General features: G+C 48.6%; 1 protein-coding gene across 26 annotated transcripts in view; it reads left to right on the forward strand.

Annotated features, from left to right (window-relative positions):
* Window positions 1–12,573, forward strand: part of SLC20A2 (solute carrier family 20 member 2) — a 106,676-nt gene extending 94,103 nt beyond the window's left edge. For all 26 annotated transcript variants that reach the window (XM_023630895.2, XM_023630898.2, XM_070253354.1 and 23 more), the window contains 3 exons: window positions 1,513–1,698; window positions 2,778–2,862; window positions 11,062–12,573. In XM_023630895.2, coding sequence (XP_023486663.1) covers window positions 1,513–1,698; window positions 2,778–2,862; window positions 11,062–11,226 — 436 coding nt within the window. In that variant the 3' untranslated portion in view covers window positions 11,227–12,573. The remainder of the gene's footprint in view (window positions 1–1,512; window positions 1,699–2,777; window positions 2,863–11,061) is intronic.
* The last annotated feature ends 3,578 nt before the right edge of the window (window positions 12,574–16,151 follow it).

Raw genomic sequence — 16,151 nt, forward strand, 5'->3', positions numbered from 1 at the left:
AGGAAGATTTGCCTTGAGCTAACATCCACTGCCAATCCTCCTCCTTTTTTTGCTTGAGGAAGATTAGCCCTGAGTTAATATCTATGCCAATCTTCCTCCATTTTTTTGTATGTGGGACACCTCCACAGCGTGGCTGGTGAGTGGAGTAGGTCTGCACCCAGGATCCAAACCTGTGAACCCAGGCCACCGAAGCAGAGCACATGGAACCTTAACCACTCGGCCATGGGGCCAGGCCCTAAAAATTGTTTTTGAAAGCTGTAGCATTAAAAACAAAAGTCAGTGTGTGGCTACTAAGAACCTGAGTGGCAGGTCTAGGGGAAAGGGCATGAGCGCCTGAGTGAGTCTTGAGCTCCCATCCCAGTCCTGCCTGCTGCTGGGGACGTGACTTTAGCATGAGTTTCCTCATCAGTAAAATGAGAGGTGCAACACCTAGTTTGCAGGATGGGTGTGAGAACTAATGGTTAGTAATAATGTTTGTGATCCCATAGTGTGGAGCCTGACGCGGCGGCCCAAAATTGGTAGCTAATATTAGCAGCAGTGCTGGTGGTGAAAAGAGAACGAAATAGAGAAAAAATGGAAGAGAAAAAAGAACTTGTTTTTTGTGTCCACTTCTTGTGATTTTTCAGTACTTCGAAGATAATTGGTAAATCACAAGCCCATTAAGATGGCTACTATTTCAAAAAAAAAAAAAAATCCCAGAAAATAACAAGTGTTGGCAAGGATATGAAGAAATTGGAATCCTTGTGCACTGTTGATGAGAATGCAAAATAGTGCAGCTGCTATGGGAAACAGTCTGGAGGGTCCTCAGAAGATTCAAAATAGAACTGCCGTGTGACCCAGTGATGCCCCTTCCGCGTATTTACCCAAAAAAATTGAAAGCAGGGTCTCGAGACATTTGTCCGCCCGGGGCCCTTGCAGCATTATTCACTATAGCCAGGAGGTGGGAGCAACCCAAATGTCCATCATCTGATAAGTGGATAAAGAAAGTGTGGTATATATAAATATACAGTGGAACATTCAGCCTTAAGAAGAAAGGAAATTCTGATTTATGCTACAACATGCATGAATCTTGAGGGTATTATGCTAAGTGAAATCAGCCAGTCACAAAGACAAACACTGTATGATTCCACTTAGATGAGGTCCCTAGAGGAGTCACATTCATAGACACAGGAAGTAAGATGGCGGTTACTGGGGGCAGGGGGCAAAGGGGATTACTGTTGCTTAGGTATAGAGTTTCAGATGTGCAAGATGAAACGTGCTGGAGATCTGTTTCACAGCAGTGTGCAGATATTTAACATGCTGAACTGTACACTTAAAACTCATTAAGGTGGTAAGTTTTCTATTACCTGTTTTTACCTCAAAAAATATTAGATCATTTTTATCACCACTAGATTCTGTAGGCAAGCCACGGTAAAACGGGCTGTCCTCAGGCCTGAGAAGTACTGCACGCTGTGCACAGGGCCGTTTGTGTGCGCACAGGACGTCTGCGTAACTAACCTCTCCTCCTCCCAGTAATGCCATTGGCCCCCTGGTGGCCCTGTGGCTGATTTACGAGCACGGCGCAGTCCTGCAGGAGGCCGCTACTCCCGTCTGGCTGCTGTTCTATGGAGGCGTTGGCATTTGTACGGGTCTCTGGATCTGGGGGCGAAGAGTTATCCAGACCATGGGGAGAGACCTCACTCCCATCACCCCTTCCAGGTAAGCCAGGGTGCGGGCCGGCCGCGGGCTCGTCCCGCGGCTGCAAAGCCCTCGCCGCTCTTCTGCCCCGACGCCCGGCATGGCCGCTCCGCAGCCACAGGGAGGAGAGGGGCCGAGGGGAGCATGCCCCCGACCTTTGCTGCACCCCTCCCCCCCGTCACCGCCCGCCCTCGTGCACTCCTCGGCCCCCACGCACAGTGGCACTGAGATGAGGGAGGGAAGACGAGAGGGGTGGGAGGGTGGAAGGGAGGAGAAGCTGAAGCAGAGCAGGAGGGAGGAGGAACAGCAGCGGGCACTCTGCAGCCCCCGTGCGCTCCCACTGGCGGTCTTTCCCGCGTGACGTCCAGGAGCGAGTGGGAGGGAGCCCACGCAAACTGCCCCGCGGCGCAGGGCCGGCCGCCCCAACATCCTCGGCCACACCAGCCACCCTTCTCCCCCGCCACCCTCCTGAGGACCCCTGGGGACCCTCCCCAGCTCTGCCGGGGGGGCGCCTCGGCGGCCTGGGGGCGTCTGGGAGCTTCTCCCGCAGGGTTTGTCTGTGGTCCTTCTGTTGTGTAGGCGTCAGATGTGTTAGGGGTTAAATAAACTTAGAAGAGCACTTTCAGGATACACCTAAAACTGAGAACTACCTAGTGCAAGAAATCTCCTCCTCGAAAGTTTCCCCCTGAAATTCATTTTAGTGAAAGTTTCTAAGATTGATTTGAAGAGAAGTTAGTAATCTGAGAAAAAATTCACTTTTCATAATAAGTACACATTCTAAAAATAAGAGCATCATTTTTCCTATGCCACTTGAGAAATGACTGACCATTTCCACACCGCAAGCATTGCTGACCCAGTTACTGCGGCGTGTGGTTTTGGAGAACGTATCAGAGGACCAGGCTGCGTGGCCTGTAAGCAGTGTCATGCACTCTTCGTGTGAACGTGGCCATTGTGCACAGGTCCTGCTCTGTGAATGTCATCTGGCCCAGTCAGCAGTCCACGGGCCGCCCAAAGAGCGTTCCGGCGAGACTCTGGGCCCCCGGGGTGTGGGTGAGGCCCCCCAAACAGCCCCTGTGATGTGTCCCTTGTCCCCTCCGCAGCGGCTTCACCATTGAGCTGGCCTCGGCATTCACGGTGGTGATCGCCTCCAACGTGGGACTTCCCGTCAGCACCACACACTGCAAGGTAGGCCGAGCGGGCGCCCGCCGGGCCGCGGGGTCGCTGCCGTCCGGGGCTGAGCGGCGGGGCTGTGCCCGCGGCTGTGGGGCGCGGCCCGGGGCGCGGGCTCTGCGAGCCAGCCGCGTGTGCGCGCGGGCCTCCTGCGGCGGAGCGGACCGTGCTGCTGCGGCGCATGCGCGGCCGGGCGCCCCGTCGAACGCGTGCGCGGCACCCTCGCTGCGCCCGTGGCTCGTCGTTCCCACGGCGAGTTTGCCGGCGAAGTCGCGTCCCTAACCACGCTCCGGGCTCGGAGGGGCCCGGGAGTGGACGGCGGCGCCGAGAGAGCAGGAATCCTCTCAGTGGGATTCTCAGACAGCTGGTTCCCCTTTTTCCTGAGATGACGGTCACAGGCCCACGCTGCCTTAGAGTGAGTTCCCAGTGGGGTGAACGCCAGCTCCTCGGGGCTGGGCGAGACGGAGCTCCTGGTCGCGGTGGGGGACGCTGGGGCGAGGAGCCTCGACGATCCAGGAAGAGGAAGAGGCTCGTGACGGACGCAGTTATCCGAGGTCACCCAGGGGGCAGGCCGGTCTAGCACGCAGGTCTGAGACCCGGGCTGCCCAGTCCCGGAGCGAGTTCTTGGACACCCTCAGCGGGCCTCCTGTACACACACGTCCACTCACCTCAACAAGGCAGACGGCGCTTCCAGATTTCTCCTAGGTCCGTGTGTTCGCGTGATGCAAGAAGAACTCCGCTGCACCTGCTGCGGGGGGACAGCCGCAGGCCCCAGGGCGGCCGCAGCGACCGCACGGGGATGGCCATCTACACTACCCACGGCTCACCCCCGGCCACGTTAGAAACGGGTCCCACCAAACGGGCACGGCCGCTCAGCGGCGGCTGACGGCGCGGGAGCTCTGCGCTGGGGAAGCAGCCTTGTGGGAAAGGGGTTTTTCTGTGTTTTCCTTTTTTGCCGTAGAAGATAAGCCTACAGGACAGTATAGGAGAACCTGAATTCCGACGAACCTTCCTTATCAAAGTCCCTTCCCCTCTGTCTGCAGAGCGCCCGGCGCGGGGTGCAGTGCTCGCACGCACAGCAGGCGTGCCGTCCCCACGCAGCCCTGGCAGGGGGGCGGCGTGAGCCCCGTTTGCGGTGGAACACGGCGGCTTCCGGAGGCGGGGCCCCGGCGCAGCCCCACGCGGGCGCGCGCCTGCTCGTCCCGGCCCGCGGTCCCGGCGCCGCCGCCGCGGCTCCTCTCGGCCTCGCAGGGGCCTCTGAGGTGGGTGCGGGCGCTCCGTGCTGGACCGAGGAGGAGAGCGAAGCCCAGAAAGGCCGAGTCCCCTGCTCCAGATCACACGGCCGGGGAGGGGCCGAGCGGAGGGGCCGGCACGGCCGTGCGCGTCGCCCAGAGGCCCGCGGCCCGCGGGCGCCCCTCCCGGTGGTTCGCGGTCGGCGTCTGACTCGGGGCGTTTCGGACTTGCGCGAGAGCGCGCGGCCGTGGAGTGTTTCCCGCGTGGAAGCCCGCGGAGCGCGCGGCCCTCCCGCCCGCGCCCGCCTGCAGCCCTGCTCGAGGCGCCAGGAGGCTTCTGGGCTGGGTTTAAATGCACGTTCCTTCACCTTCTTAGTGGTTAACCCTGCACGTGAGCAAGCCCAGTGAGGCACACTCCTACACACCACTTGAACGGTCTCTGGAAGACACAGCACAAGTTTGGTTTTCTAGGTTCTTGTTACTTAACTATGTTGGCAATCTAACCTATACTAACGTGTGAAGTGTTATAACTCACAATGCTAAGGTTGCTAATAACACTAAACTCTTTAATACGTAATAGAAGTAGATGAAAAGTATAAAATGTCTGTAAAATACTAGTTTGATATTATCTTTAAATGGCATTTCCCCGATATTTATATTTATAGTATAATAAGGGGGTACTACTACAGATTTATGTCCAGTTCATACAGGACCTTACTGAATAAATGTGTGTTATCATCATCCTAAAATGTCTATACAGATCGTACGGTGGGTTCTGTTTCCTTAGAGCTGACGATAAGTAGTGTTAGGATAGCTCATTGGCGCTTAAAACAAGTCTCCTTGACGTGGGACCACGGTGGATTTCGTCCCTCAGGCAGACGTGAGACAGGGCTCCACTTGGATACTAGTGGATTTGTCCACTGTCGTCGACTGTGGCCAGAGCCAAGAGCTGGTCACTGCAGCAGCTAACGGACCGAGTCCTGGCTCTCAAGAGCTGGCAGTGGACGGGAGAGCAAAGTGCAGATCACAGGAAGGCCAAGTGGGCTTCACAGTTGCTGTCACCCCATCAGCCTTATTCTCTCAGACCACATGTTTCTTCTGTATGCGACAGTCCCCAAATGGCAAATGTCGGATGAAATATGAGACATAGGATGGCGTTAAGAATGAGGCCCTGTGCGAGCAAAACCGCGAGTGTGGAAGCATTCAAACGTGTTGGTGTCCACATGAAATCGTCACTGAACCCCGTCGTATTTTCAGGAATAATCATAGCCTGTGTTGGACTTCTCCAGCTCTTTGCTTCCTCTCCCATCCACATGTTAGGTTTTGTGCTTAGAGCCACCTCTGTCAAAAGGTGGGCAAAAGTTGGGAAATTGGCAGGAAGAAAGATGGAAACTATTATTGAAAATGAGCTTTTGAGGACCGGCCCAGTGGTGCAGCCGTTAAGTGTGCACGTTCCGCTTGGGTGGCCCAGAGTTCACCAGTTCGGATCCCGGCTGTGGACATGGCACCACCTGGCAAGCCATGCTGTGGTAGGTGTCCCACCTATAAAGTAGAGGAAGATGGGCACGGATGTTAGCTCAGGGCCAGTCTTCTTCAGCAAAAAGAGGAGGATTCACAGCAGATGTTAGCTCAGGGCTAATCTTCCTCAAAAAAGAAAAAGAAAATGAGCTTTTGAGTTTATCTGCGTAGATTTCGTTTATTCGTGCTTCCTTCTAAGTGTATATAGCGAAGTGCATAGTTTAAATTTTATGGTATCCTGTTTAAAACGTTTATAAGTGTTAGCTGAATGTATAATTTGGAAGAGAATAATTAGAAAAATGTTGTCACATTTTATTCCAGAAGGCATGCATGAAACAGTCTCCTTTGATTATAAGTTTCACTTTCTCTAAGCATTTCAGTGTTACACATTTTTCTGTTTCATGTCAGAGGGCACAGCCACTAGATATTTTCCTGGGATAATACCTGTGGTTCAAGTCAAAAGCCTTGATTAAAGGAACAGAAATGAGTCTTTAAAATAAAAGCATCCACAGATGTACGTTTCAGTAATTTGTTAATTGTTCTTCCCTTCTGTGAACTGAATCGGTGTTGGTCTGCAGCCCTAACTTACGACAGACGGGGCCACTATGGAACCCAGACACTCACCTGTGAGCTCTCTAATAGGAATTCACGCTGGTGTTATCCAAAATGCTTTAGTTCCGCGTTGAGGTGGTTTAGGATCATTCTTTTTTGTGAATTACGTTATTCATCTCTGTTGATGACTTTGATGATTATTCAGCTAGCCTTTGGATTTGGAACAGCTTACAGGAAATACTACCGATTTAAAAATTTAGGATGATAATTTCTAGTTTAGTTTTCCAATTCTTGCACCCTGGGTCCCCTACTTCTCAATGATTCCATTGCTGTTAGTGCCTGATGGTGGCCTTCAGCTGGAAACACACTCAACTTATTAGGAGGGAAGTTCAGAACACAGCTAAGAATACCATTTTATATCAGCCAAAGACATAATCAGTAAAGTATTGAACAATAGATTTAGAGCACTATAATTAATAAAGGTACATCAAATTTTACACTACTGATCATATGCCTTCTTGTCAAGTATCATGAAACATTTATAAAAATCATAAATTCAGAAAGCCACGATAAAATTCACTATAAAATAAGAACAGGGGCTGGCCCTGTGGCCGAGTGGCTAAGTTTTCACACTCCGCTGGTGGCCCGGGGTTTTGCCAGTTTGGATCCTGGCCCCGGACCCGGACCCAGCACTGCTCGTCAAGCCGTGTGAGACGGCATCCCACATAGCAGAGCCAGAATAACCTACAACTAGAATATACACAACTATGTACTGGGTGGGGGGGGGAAGGGGGGGGCTTTGGGGAGAAGAAGGGGGAAAAAAGAAGATTGGTGACAGATTTTAGCTCAGGTGCCAATCTTTAGGGCAAAAAAGAACAGAAGTTGTACTAAACATAATCTCTAATCACAATTAAGCTAGAAATTTATTATGTGTTGGAAAAAGGAGCTGTGTCCCCTTGGACATTTTTAAATTCTCCTTTTATGTAACAGTTGAATCAAATAGTCTAAGAATTACAATGGTAGCTTTCTTAGGAAAAAAAAAACAAACTGTGTGTGTGTAAGTGTGCGTGTGTGTGTACATTGCAAAAGCTATGGCAACCAGAGTTATTCTCAGATGAAATTCGTATCTTTAAATGGTTTAATTGAGCAAAGGGAAAATAGAAGAACTAGACATTTGGGGCCGACCTGGTGGCATAGCGGTTTAGTTTGTGTGCTCTGCTTCAGCAGCCTGGGGTTTGCAGGTATGGATCCCGGGCACAGACCCACACACTGCTCGTCAAGCCATGCTGTGGCAGGATCCCATATATAAAATAGAAGAAGCATGGCAACAGATGTTAGCTCAGGGCAAATCTTCCTCAGCAAAAAAAAAAAAAAAAAAAAAAGAGCCAGACATTCAAAGTAGGATTTTATAAAAGTGCAGAACAATAAAAATTCTGAGGCAATAGTAAGAAGGATATAAGTATAAAAGCAAGATAAATTTAAAAAAAAATAGTGAAGGGGAGGGAGAGAAGAAAGTAGTTACTAATAAAATAATATCAAATCACAGTACGAAAAAGCAGGGAGGGGAATTAAGTTAGAAGGAGAAAGACATCATAACAACAGATATAAAGGAGAATTTTTAATTTCTAAAAGAGACCATACAGCTGTATGCTAAGGATTTGAAAACATCCATAAAATGAATTACTTTCTGCAAAAATATACCTGACAAATAAATATTGACACAAAAAGTGGAAAACCAGACCAGAGGAATAGGAAGAAATTAAGGAAGTTCTCCGGAACGATTCTTCTCACCTGAAAAAGCCAAAAGGAAGGGGACAGGCTCTCTCCACTTCTGGGTGGATTCATTAGTTCATCTTTTCCATTTTAAAAGAATAGATAATTCTTACATGGCAGAAACTTTCCAGAATGTCGGAGAAAAAATAAAACCGGCAACTTCCCAATTTCTTCTATAAAGCATGTACTACATAACCCTCATACCAAAACCTGCTTTAAACCATCACCGTGAAAGCTATATGTACATGTGAATATTGACAGAAAACTTTAAGATGCTAATACATGACATCAACAGTATGGTAAAAGAACATTTCAGCAGGGCCAAGTTGATCCTCTGGATTACTGGAAAGCAGGCTCTGAAGGCAGGTCTTCTCCTCCGCCAGCACCTACACAGGGCTGGCTCGTCAGGTGCCCAACAGGTGTTGAGTGAATCCCAAGAAGGTATGCAGACATCTTCAATATAATATGGCGTAGCAGTCCTTTAAAAACAACCATCAAAAAACAACAAATGAGGGGCTGGCCCCGTGGCCGAGTGGTTAAGTTCATGCGCTCCGCTGCAGGCGGCCCAGTGTTTCGTTGGTTCGAATCCTGGGCGCGGACATGGCACCGCTCATCAAACCACGCTGAGGCAGTGTCCCACATGCTACAACTAGAAGGACCCACAACGAAGAATATACAACTATGTACCGGGGGGTGTTGGGGAGAAAAAGGAAATAATAAAATCTTAAAAAAAAAAAAAATTCTTAAAATAAAAAAAAAACAACAAATGAACATCTATTGAGATATGTGCAAAAAAGACATTTGACAAAATTCAGAAGGTATTTCTAAAACACTACTAGAACTCAGTAAAAATAACCAAGTCCATGATAAAAATACAAAAATCTAGAGCTTGTCTGTCAGCAATAGCCAGTAAGAAAATGTAATAAAAACAAGAACACCTCAGAATTGCAGCAAAAATAAAAGGTCTTTCAGAATAATCCTAATAAATGTGAGTGATATATTGGAAAAAGGCACACAACTTTTCTCAGAGGTAAAAGGAAACCTGAGTATGAGATGTGCTGTTATTGGATGGGGAACTGAATTTTGTAAAAAGGTCAGTTCTCCTCAAATACAACCCCAACTGAACTTTTCTTATAACTTTACAAGATGAGATTTGATTTGGGAGGTTAAATTAGCAAGGACATAAAATGATCTAAAAAGAAAAGTGATGAGGAGGAACTGACCTTACCACGTGGAAAGATATTTTTTAAATGCCCCCTTTAACTAATGATCCATTTCAGGGAATATTTTTTAAAGCCTAAATATAAGCTATATGAATGAATGAATTAGTCACAAAACTATTTCTAATAGGGAAAAATTGGAAGCAAATTGGAAATGGTTAAATTAAGGTACATTCACCGAAAGGGTGTACCATTTTACGTGATAATCCTAGAGGCTGTGAGCACTATGGGAAAATGTTTATAAACAGTATAATGTTAATTCTTTTTAAAGAAGGGAAATGGTAGTGTACCCTATTATTTACAAATAAAGGTGTATTTATAAAAATACTAGAAAGGAATATATAAATATGACAAAAGTGGGGTTCTGGGTAATTGTTCAACCCTCCTATTATAGAAACTTGCTATAATATTATTATTACTTTTATCCTTTTTTTAAAAAAGTGTTTTAAGAAAGGAAGAGGGCGTGGATAAATATTGAAACTTGAGCGCATTCTCCCTAAGGAATCCAGGGCACGTGAGAGCGCACTGCTGAGGGACGTGCTCTGGAGGGACAGTGAGTAACAGGGAGAATTTAATCCCAGGAGCTGGTGTTTGTGGATTTGACCGCATCTGGACCAGCAGAACGTAGCTAATCCTTATGCGTGGGAATAGCTCCATTGTCTGGCGCGGTCTAGGATTGGCTCAGCAGTTCAGCTTCATCCAGTAGACTGGTTATAGCCAAGAGTTCGCATACAATCATCGTGTGGATGACCCCTCCTGTGGGTTGTCAGTTGCTGTCCTGGAGCTGTCCGGAGTTGCTGGTTAATCATGGCTAGGGGTGACAAAATGTCAGGTTAACTGCCTTTAAATATGCTGCTGTTTTTGGTGTCCCAGTTTGCTTCCATAAACAATTTGCAGTGTTGGGTTTTATGTTTTCTGCGATTAGACCCCGCTTGCTATTTGAACCTGCGTGGCCACTGCTGATTCTGCAGTGTCTGAGGGTCGGTAGAGACAAAGCCTGCTTTATGGAGATCTTCAAGATCCCCCCCCAGGTGGTCAAGGGCACCCCGTTGAACTCTGAGCTTCCCCATAGCCTGAGTGAGGCATGCGGGTTACAGGCATTGTACTTTCTTATGAGTTTCATTTTTAGAATACTTAACATTGTGTCTTTTTTCCTTTTTCAAACTTTCAACAAACCATAATATGTGCTGTGTTTAGAAAAATATTTAAATCAGTATTAATATTCTGATTTTCAAGTATCTCTGTCATTTTGTGAGGCATATGACAGTTTAGATCCAATAATATTTATGCTTCATTAATTTTTTTAATGAGCTAAAGTACAAGGACTGCAAGGCAGTTTGAGATGGTGGAGCCCAGTTTCACAGGAAGAGGCCTGGGTTCTAGTCCTCGATCCGCCGTAATTTAGTGTCTCCCCGTGCCCCAGCCCTCCGGGGGTCTGGCTTGTCCTCTGTAAAACGAGCGACGACATGGATTGGATATTCTCAAAGGTCTTCTCCAGCTCCAACATTTCATAATGCTGTTATTCTAGAAGGATACATTCCTGCCATTTCATGATGTAATCAAGCAGGTTCACTATTGTAGTGAGCAGCATCCTACACGGGGGAATGTGTAGAACAAGGGCGTTTGTAGTTAGTTTATAAGGTGCGAGAAAACCATTTAATTGGTTAAAGTTCCACGCAGATGAACAGAATATAGGGGGAAAAGCACATCAGAAATGTATACTGCGTAGAATAATCCTAAAATAACTATACCTAAAATATAAAGTATTTTTAAAACTTTTAGCAAATTTAGGGGAAGGAATTGGTAATTTTATGTAGTTTATTTCTAAGATGGGCAGTTTGCGTTGGTTGAATGTACCCCGGTGTCTCCTGTTTAAATTTGTGGGCCTCCATTTTCACATTCTGTCTGTGCTCCTCCAGGTGGGCTCCGTGGTGGCCGTGGGCTGGATCCGCTCCCGGAAGGCCGTGGACTGGCGCCTCTTCAGGAACATCTTTGTGGCCTGGTTTGTAACTGTCCCGGTGGCTGGGTTGTTCAGTGCTGCTATCATGGCTCTCCTCATGTACGGGATCCTTCCATATGTGTGATTTGTCGTCTTCCAGCCAGTAAACAGGGATAGTCTGCTGTGGGTATGTGTGGGAGGCGTGTGCCCACATTTCACACCCGCATGCTCGTCCTGCCCACGCACGGGCTGTCTCCCAGCCGGCTTCTCTGTGTCCCTTCCCAATGGTTCCAAACCACACTGTTCACCTAGGCTGTAGAGAGGCATCCTCCAGAACTACTTAACTACTGTACATAATAATGTGCATTAAACTGGTGTCGTGGTCATGTAACGTGGTGCGGTTACTTATATATTAAATATATATTGTATACATAGAATAGGTAGCATTATTTCAGACATACTCACAATGGGAGTGGAGAGAATTGCCTAGAACCCAATATTCAGAAATCTTTGTACATAATGATTTCAGTGGCAGATTTTAAGAACCTTTTAAAAGGAAAGTATGGATGGGAAAATGATATTTTTCCTCTTTAATATTGCTGTAAGATAAGTGAGATACAGGATGGATGATACAGATTTGGGAAGGTGTATGTACGTCAGTGTGCTCTTGAGTAATACTGGAACCAGAGTTCACAAGTGCTTTCACTGGGAAATTTGTTCACATACTGTGTATTGATGTGTAATATATCATAATGGCTTCTGTAAATACTTCAAACTGTAATTTTGTAATGGTGTGCTTCTCTTATGCTTTTGTGATCAGAGACTTTTGGAAAGTACCAAAGAGGCGGGGGAATAGTTTGCCAGTATTATGTTTCATATTGTCTGTCTCCCCTTCTCATTAATCGCACCCTTACCCTGGGATGTGGCGAGACCACCATGCCCTGACCTGCCCCAAAACAGTGTGGTGGTGAGGCACCAGCCCGCGCCGTGGGCATGTTGCACGGTGGCTTCTCCACCCCGCTGCCCCGCCACTGCCGCCCCAGGCCAGAGCCCGGCGGCCTCGCGCGTGGCCCTTTGTGTCGTCAGAGAATGTACAGACGTGAGGACGTGTGATCGAGCACTACATTTCAAGTCCGGTGCATACTGCCGCCCCATCCTCCCCTGCAGCCTGAGGAGCGGAATTCCTGTCTCAAAGGCGAGGCGAGAGCTTTGACCCTCTAGAAACTTCGGGGGGGGAGGGGGAAATATTGGGCGGTACAGTGGATTTGAGGATTTCCTTGAGGCCTTTACTAAGCTGAACGTCCCGATGCTCTGCTGTGGCCCCATGGGCCTCTTTTCTGACAGCGGGAGGGAGGGAGCACGGCTAATGCTAGAGCCTGAAACTGTGGAAATGCTGCTAAAATTTTTATATCGACAAACATTTTCTCGGTACTTCATTGTGATTTTTCATTAATCAACCATATTAAATTTATAATTAAAATGCCCCTCAAAAGTTTGCTTCTGAAGTCTTTTTCTAAATATCTATATAATGTTTTTTGTTCAGTTCCCACAAAAATAAAAGCTATATAATTTGGTTACTTTTATTTTTCACATACCTTTCTGTTCTTAGTTTACTGTTACCTGTTTGTGCAGAAAACACACAGGAGCAAGAAAAGGCAAGACTGGCCCCCACAGCCCAGCACCCAGAACCCCTGTGCTCACACACACTGACCCTTCGGTGGAGGGCTGTCTGACAAGAGCGTTTGTCCTGGACGCGGCTCCTGTGAAGGGAGGACCCCTGCTGCCTGGCCTCTGCCACGTTGCAGCGGAGGAGGGGGTCGCGTCACATGGTTGGGACTAAGGACCTAGCAGGAGAATGCACATCTTGTCTTCTTGGCTCAAGCAGCCAAAAAGCAAAAAGCAAAACACACCTGCTTGAGCTTTGGGAGCTTCTGAAGGAAGCTTCTCCAGCCTCTGAAGCTCAGTTGCCTTTCGGAACCAGGAAGGTAACAGAGGAGGAAAACAGGCCGGGTGGAAAAAGTCCTTCATCTCCACGAAGAAATTTGCCCTCTTTTTTAAGATGGCATTTTAGGCCTTTCATTTCCCTACTTTTGATAAAACCATAGATTCAAGAAGTTCAGTTTCCTCAATTTATTTATAAGAAAAATAATGGCACAACACAGTGCCCATTGGCAAGCCGTATGCTGGGAGAAGGGCTGCCATCTTGGCCCAGCACAGCCCCAGCAGCCAGGGTGGCGGTGGCAGAGACCTGGAGCAAAGTGGGACAAAGGTCACACCCACTGAGCCTTTGAGTGACTAAGCTCCAGCCCTGTCACCAGCACTGTGCAGAGAGAGGCCCGGCCCACTGCCCCTCTGCCCAGCCCCTCTGTTCCCTCGCAGGGATGGTGAGCTCAGGCAGAGGCTGGGTCACCTTGGGGGACTCTGGTGGAGGGCTCCCCAACCAGGCCACCTGAGAGTCTCTCCTGAGTTCATCAGTCTCATCCTTTAAAAATGCAAATACTCCTCAGACAAGGGTAACGCCTGCGTCCCTGGCACTTACTGTGACTTTGTCACGGGATCACTGCGTAAGAGAGCTGTGTGGTGCTGAGGAGCCCCTGCGACGGGCCTTCCCAGCGTCTGGGCGCCACCCAGAGGGGCAAAGTCTGCATGCAGCACAGGCTGGCAGAGGAGCAAGAGCGCTGGAGACAAGTTCTCTTCATTTTCTGCCTTTCCAAAAGCACTGACCTTTTGAGCAAATATGTAAACACATTCATTCGTTTTCAACAAGGCAATTTTTAAAACAAATCCTGTCTCCTCAGAATAAGTTGCACAATAAAAATTAAAAACAATTCCATCGTTCAGAAAGTAGTGCAATTTATGGCATCAATGAGCCGATTCAGTTACAAAGCGAGGCAGGAGAAAGGGCGCTGGAAGGGGAGCCAGCGCTGTGTTTGGATGCGTTACTCCCCTGTCCCTGGGGAGACCACGTCTGCCCCCTGCCTTGCAGTGCTCCTGAGGGCATGACTCCTGGGTCGGGCGGAACTGGGCTCCGAGCGCCAGCCTCCTCACGTGGGGACAGTGAGACTGTCGCAGGGAGCTGTAGGGACTCGTGCGGACTGTAGTGAATGGGCCACTTCAGGCCTGGCCCAGAAGAGAGTTTGTTCTCCTTCCCTTGCAGGTGAATGGGTATTCACTACCTCATTTTTATGGATGATTCCTGTCGGGAGGACTGCTCGGAGGAGCATTAAATTAGCTGGTGGAGAAAAGGAACGGACAATAAACCACAGTTAGCTGAATGAGACAAAACAGCTAGACTAAAAGAAACGGGAGCAGGATCCTCCGGATGCTTAGTAGGGGCGTGGAGGGGGACTGGTGAGACATGTAGAATATGGTTAAGTTCTCATACTAGGAAAACGTAGTCCTGTTCTTGGGTTAATTAATTGTCACCCCCTTAAATGTTTTTATAGCATATCATCCTTTATTATTGAAAAAACAGTGAAACAACCCTGAAGTATATTATGAAAAAAGGAAAAAGTCACCTGCATTCCATCATCCCACCACCAGCCTTTTTGGAAACACTAGTCTTTGAAGCACCTGGAGCTGACCAGACACTGGGGAAACTAAGGCACAGAATGAGGAGACGTTCAGGCAGCCAAATGGTAACAGGGCCAGAGTAGGCCCCAAGCTTCCTGACCTCAGTCTCTTCCTGTCCGGCGGCTGTCAGACTGTCCACAACGGTGGTCTCCAGAGGAAGGAGCACTGTGCCACGGGCCTGGGAGGAAGGTTCAGAGAAGGAAGGTTGATAATCGGTGATTGAGAACCTGGAAACAAAGCCTGGGAAGAAAGGGCGACAAGTTGATCCTGCCTGCTTTTATAAAGAAAACGTGAGGAATTAAGTCTGATTTTAAGTAAGGAATTTCAGACTCAGCAAGGGTGATCAACTGTTCTCCATCTCCACCTGCTAGAACAAAACAGAACCTCAAACAGAACAAAAAGGATTGGGGCCTGAGTCGGATGAGGAATTTCCTTGTCTTTCCCCAAGGCTTGACAGTTAGAGGTTAAACCAAACCCTGAATGTAGGGATTCCAAACTAGGAGTCATAGGTGTTGGGGGAGGGAGCAGGGAGGTCAAAAGGAAGGAGACAGACTGATCTCCAGGGCAGAAGGCACGGAGCCCAAAGCTGGGCCATCATCTTCCGTTGGCAGCGACAACAGCGGCACCCCGTGGGCTCACATGTAATTGCAATTATGACCATCTTTCCAGAACCTTTGTAAATTGCAGCAGTGGTCACCTCACAGAATGTTAATTATATATCAAGAGTTGCTAGAAATGGCAGAAATTACCTGTGATTCTTTGATGGCCACAGGGAACCATGAGCACTTGCTGAAGGAGAACCTCAGGCCATATGCAGAAATCTCCATGCCTGGGAAGCCCAACCAAGCCCACCTGCCTGATGGCTCATTTTCACTCATTCAGCAAACATCCATTGGGTGCCTATGGTGTCAAATGCCGGCCTGGCCACTGGAGGTAGGAAGACAAAAGGATAGGCCTCCAGCAGTTCACAGGCAGGTGGGGAGGCGGGTCAGCAGAAGTGCCACACTGACAAGAGCACACCTCCACAGAGGGTAGGACCCCAGAGAATGGCCGGCAAGCGGCTTCGGGAGGTCACGGACGCTTTCACAGAAGAGGCCGAAACTCGGCTGGGACTCCCAGTGCAAAGTGGACAGTGAGAACACTGGTTCAGTTTGGGCAACAGTGAGTTTCGGATCCCTGCCGAAGGTCCAGGAAGAGGCGTCTGACAGGTAGCGTGCAAAAGGGTCTGGAGGTCAGCAGAGCCTCTGAGATGGAGACAAGGTCTGGGAGTCATTAGCGTCAGGAGGCAGCGTCCAGGAAGATGGGAGCAGTGGTGTTCAAAGGCTGAGCAGGGTGGCTGTGTGAGGACCCCCCAGGAAGATGTGCTGAAGCATATACTCCAGTCACCCCAACACCTCGAGGTCTGGATACATTTCCCAGGTGGACACCCAAGTCTCGGGGAGGAGGCAGGCATTGGCTATGGCTTAAACGCACACTTGGAAAGCTGTGCCCCATTCT

Source organism: Equus caballus, chromosome 27, assembly GCF_041296265.1.
Source record: "Equus caballus isolate H_3958 breed thoroughbred chromosome 27, TB-T2T, whole genome shotgun sequence".
Taxonomy (NCBI): Eukaryota; Metazoa; Chordata; class Mammalia; order Perissodactyla; family Equidae; genus Equus; species Equus caballus.